Source organism: Cariama cristata, unplaced genomic scaffold (assembly GCF_000690535.1).
Source record: "Cariama cristata isolate BGI_N322 unplaced genomic scaffold, ASM69053v1 scaffold30548, whole genome shotgun sequence".
Lineage (NCBI taxonomy): Eukaryota > Metazoa > Chordata > Aves > Cariamiformes > Cariamidae > Cariama > Cariama cristata.
Genome location: NW_009632159.1, coordinates 1 through 3742, shown reverse-complemented (window position 1 = coordinate 3742; position 3742 = coordinate 1). Strand labels below are relative to the sequence as shown.

General features: G+C 54.4%; 1 protein-coding gene across 1 annotated transcript in view; it reads left to right on the top strand.

Moving 5' to 3' along the window:
• BTK (Bruton agammaglobulinemia tyrosine kinase) overlaps positions 1 to 3649 on the top strand; it is a gene marked incomplete at its 3' end in the record, with an annotated part of 7272 nt that extends 3623 nt beyond the window's left edge. The window contains 10 exon segments of the mRNA XM_009706246.1: positions 161 to 342; positions 667 to 729; positions 993 to 1047; positions 1345 to 1427; positions 1537 to 1664; positions 1815 to 1889; positions 2245 to 2416; positions 2688 to 2904; positions 3568 to 3632; positions 3634 to 3649. Of these exon segments, the coding sequence (XP_009704548.1) occupies positions 161 to 342; positions 667 to 729; positions 993 to 1047; positions 1345 to 1427; positions 1537 to 1664; positions 1815 to 1889; positions 2245 to 2416; positions 2688 to 2904; positions 3568 to 3632; positions 3634 to 3649 (1056 nt within the window).
• Between the last annotated feature and the right edge of the window lie 93 nt (positions 3650 to 3742).

Genomic DNA, 3742 nt, shown 5'->3' with positions numbered 1-3742 from the left:
GGGATTGGTCTCCTGGTGGAGATACATATGGGAGGAGAGATGAACTTTGTGCTGACCAGGCCTGAGCCACTGCCCTGCCAGGCCTGGGGAGGGTCTCGCCTGGGAAACAGTGTGTCTGCCAGCCTCACCATGTCCCACGCTCTCCCTCACTCTGGAGAAGATGGTGATGAAGCCCCTGCCTCCTGAGCCAGCCCCCAGCACAGCAGGTGAGATGAAGAAGGTTGTGGCCCTCTACAACTACCTGCCGATGAATGCACAGGACCTGCAGCTGCAAAAGGGCGAGGAGTACTTCATCCTGGAGGAAAGCCACCTGCCTTGGTGGAAAGCCCGTGACAAGAACGGGTAAGAGCTCCCACTGCCTGTGGCACTTGCCCTGCAATGGTGCCCTGTTCTAGTGCCAAGGCAGTGATGGGCAAACACCCCTCTTTAGCATTGCGGGGGTTAGGACAGGCTGCCTGCCTTGCCAGTGGGCTCCTGCATGGGATGACACATGAGGAGGGTGAGGGAGACGGAAGCAGGCTGTGCTATCAGCCCGCCCCAAGCATGAACCCAAATGGGTTTGCGCCAAGGTTTTTGAGCCCATTTCTACTCAGCCTTCTGGGACAGGAACCTGCTTTCCCCTTGGCCTCTTCTGTCAGTGTGTGACCAGCCCCTTTTCTTCTGCAGGAGGGAAGGATACATCCCCAGCAACTATGTCACTGAAACCAGAAATTCCCTGGAGATCTTTGAGTGAGTAAGAGAAGGAGCAGGGACATGGCAAGTTGTGCTTCATCGGAGACTTTTTACATTCAGTTCTGTTAACCTGCGCAACCTGCAAGCCTAGCCTGGCTGGGTCACTCTCCCTCTTGCACACCCTTCGAGAGCCTCTGGCCCTGTGACAGCCATCCCTGCCCTGCTCCCTGCACCATCTGTTCTGGCTGGGCCAGGGTCAGACCAGGCTGGGGACAGTGGTGGCTGCAGTGATCTCCCTGATGGCTGTGTCCCTATTCCAGGTGGTACTCAAAGAATATCACTCGGAGCCAAGCGGAGCAACTGCTGAAACAGGAGGTAAGTGTTGACTCCCGAGGCTGGGTCTTTTCTACACACCAGCCCTCTGTGGGCTGCTGTCACGTTGTGTCCAGCATGGGACCAACCCTGGCTTGCGCTGGGAGGGGAGTGTCGCCCCAACAGCCCCAGGAACCATCTGTATCCCAACGTGACCCCCAGGCAGGGAATGGAAGTAGCAGTCCTCTGACTTACCACACCCTCTCCAGCCATGCTGTGATCTGCAGTCACTTTAAGTCTTGCCTGTTACAGTCACGCCTCCCTACAACCACCTTGTCCCTTCTCCTCTTTCTGTTTTAGGGTAAGGAAGGGGGCTTCATTGTCCGAGACTCTACCAGCAAGACAGGGAAATACACTGTCTCTGTCTATGCCAAGTCCTCTGTGTAAGTGGATCTAAGAACAGCTTGTTCCTACCTCAGAGGGCCCCTCCAGGCACCCCTCACCTTCTGCCTGTCTTCCCCATGCCACTGACCCCATGTACTGTCTCTCCAGAGACCCCCAAGGCACAATACGCCATTATGTTGTATGCTGCACCCCCCAGAATCAGTATTACCTGGCAGAAAAGCACCTGTTCAATACCATCCCGGAACTCATCACATACCATCAGCATAACTCTGCTGGTAAGTGTTTAGGGGACAGAGTGAGGACAGCAGTGTTTTTACTGACACGACAGTATCCTTACCTTCCTGCGTGCAAGGCAGGAGGCTTTTGTTCCCTGCTGGAATGTGGCAGGTAAGCGTGGTGTGGCAATCTACCTTTTTGTGTTTCAGGCCTCATATCCAGACTGAAGTACCCCGTGTCTCAACACCAGAAAAGTGCTCCTTCCACAGCTGGCCTCGGCTATGGTAAGCTGGCCTGGGCTACCTCACAGTTCCCTGGTTGCAGAGCCCATCACTACCAGCAGTAATTTTCTGGGGCTGGGATCCTGGCTGTCCCATAGCAGCGGGGCTCACAGCCTTCCCAGGAATCACTTCCCAGTACTCACTGGCCCTCTGGTGACAGTACTGACCGAGAGGCGCCACAAGTTACTTTGCTCCCCATCCCCTGGAGGAACGTGTCTCAGCCTTTGTGGATTTTTTGGGATGGTTTTTCAGGCTCACATGCTCGTGAGCTCTTCTTGGGCTTGCTAGATCAGATGACTGGGCGCACGCTGTAGGGAGGTCACTTGCATCCACATTACGCTTGCACTCTCTGTCCTAGGGTCGTGGGAGATTGACCCAAAGGATCTGACCTTCCTGAAGGAACTGGGGACGGGGCAGTTTGGTGTGGTGAAGTACGGGAAATGGAGAGGCCAGTACGACGTTGCTATCAAGATGATCAGGGAGGGCTCCATGTCAGAGGATGAGTTTATTGATGAAGCCAAAGTCATGATGTAAGTGGTGAGCAGCCTGCAGGTCAGTGCTGGATATGCCTTGCTAGAATGGCTGCACTCCTGGGTGGTGTGGAGGGACAGTCTCAGGCAGCCTCACAATCTGCAAGATGCATCCAATAACCCACTGCCTTTGTGCTGATTCCCCGCTGAGCTTTTCCACTGTCAGCTGGGCCAGGAGCATCTTCCCTTCCCAAACACGCTATTCACAGGTCCTTGTTTTACTGTTTGGCCTTCTAGATGCTCAGAATTGCCCTTCTTGTCCCCAACACAGGAACCTGTCTCATGAGAAGCTGGTGCAGCTCTATGGGGTCTGCACCAAGCAGCGTCCCATCTTCATCATCACCGAGTACATGGCCAATGGCTGCCTCCTGAACTTCCTGAGGGAAGCTCGGCGGCGATTCCAGCCTGCCGAGCTGCTGGAGATGTGCAAGGATGTCTGTGAAGCTATGGAGTACCTGGAATCCAAGCAGTTCCTGCACCGAGACCTGGTAGGGCTGTGGCTGAAGGACACCTCTGCAGCTCATTGACAGCCACAGCATGTCCTGGACAGGGTCTAGCTAGTTCATCAACATGAGGAGAGGCAGCTCTGCAGCCTTCCCTGCAGAACAACCAACCCTCTAACCTTCCCTGCCCACCTGAGCATGGGCGAGATGCTCTGAAGTCACTGCTCTGCAGCGAGTTAGCAGAGATTGCAGAAAGGGCAGGACTAGCTAGTTTACCAGAGGCCAGGAAATGCATTTGTGGCTAGGGCAGGGTTTGCGTTAGTCAGCACAGGCAGCATCGCTGGCTCAGACGTGAAAAGGGACCTCTTGACCCCCATGAAAAGCTTAGCCTGCAGTTTGTCAGGCCTTGGAGTGGCATTGCCAGCTTGCAGTCCTGCTAGGTGCCGTACCTAATCTCCTCCTGGTGCTGCTTTATTCAGGAAAAGTCCTGCCAGGGAAGTCACCCCTCCATAGATAAACAGGATGCCTGGAGGCGTCTCCTGCTATCTTTGCTGAGGACATTGTAGCTTGCCCCATCCAGGTGAACTTGCAGTACAAAGTGAGGCAAAGTGTTAAGTGAGTGGGGGTGAGATGAAGTTCCAGAAGGTACAGGGGGATGGGAGAGGCAGGAGCAGGGAGGAGTGACTGCCTCCATATCTCTATCCACAGGCTGCTCGCAACTGTTTGGTGAATGATCAAGGAATTGTGAAAGTATCAGATTTTGGCCTTTCCAGGTCTGGTAGATAAGTCTGTGTCACCTTCCTGTGTCAATCCCCCATTTCCTCCTTCAGTCTCTTCTACACTTGAGTCTTTCTCCCCACCATCCTCCAGCTCTGCTTTTACT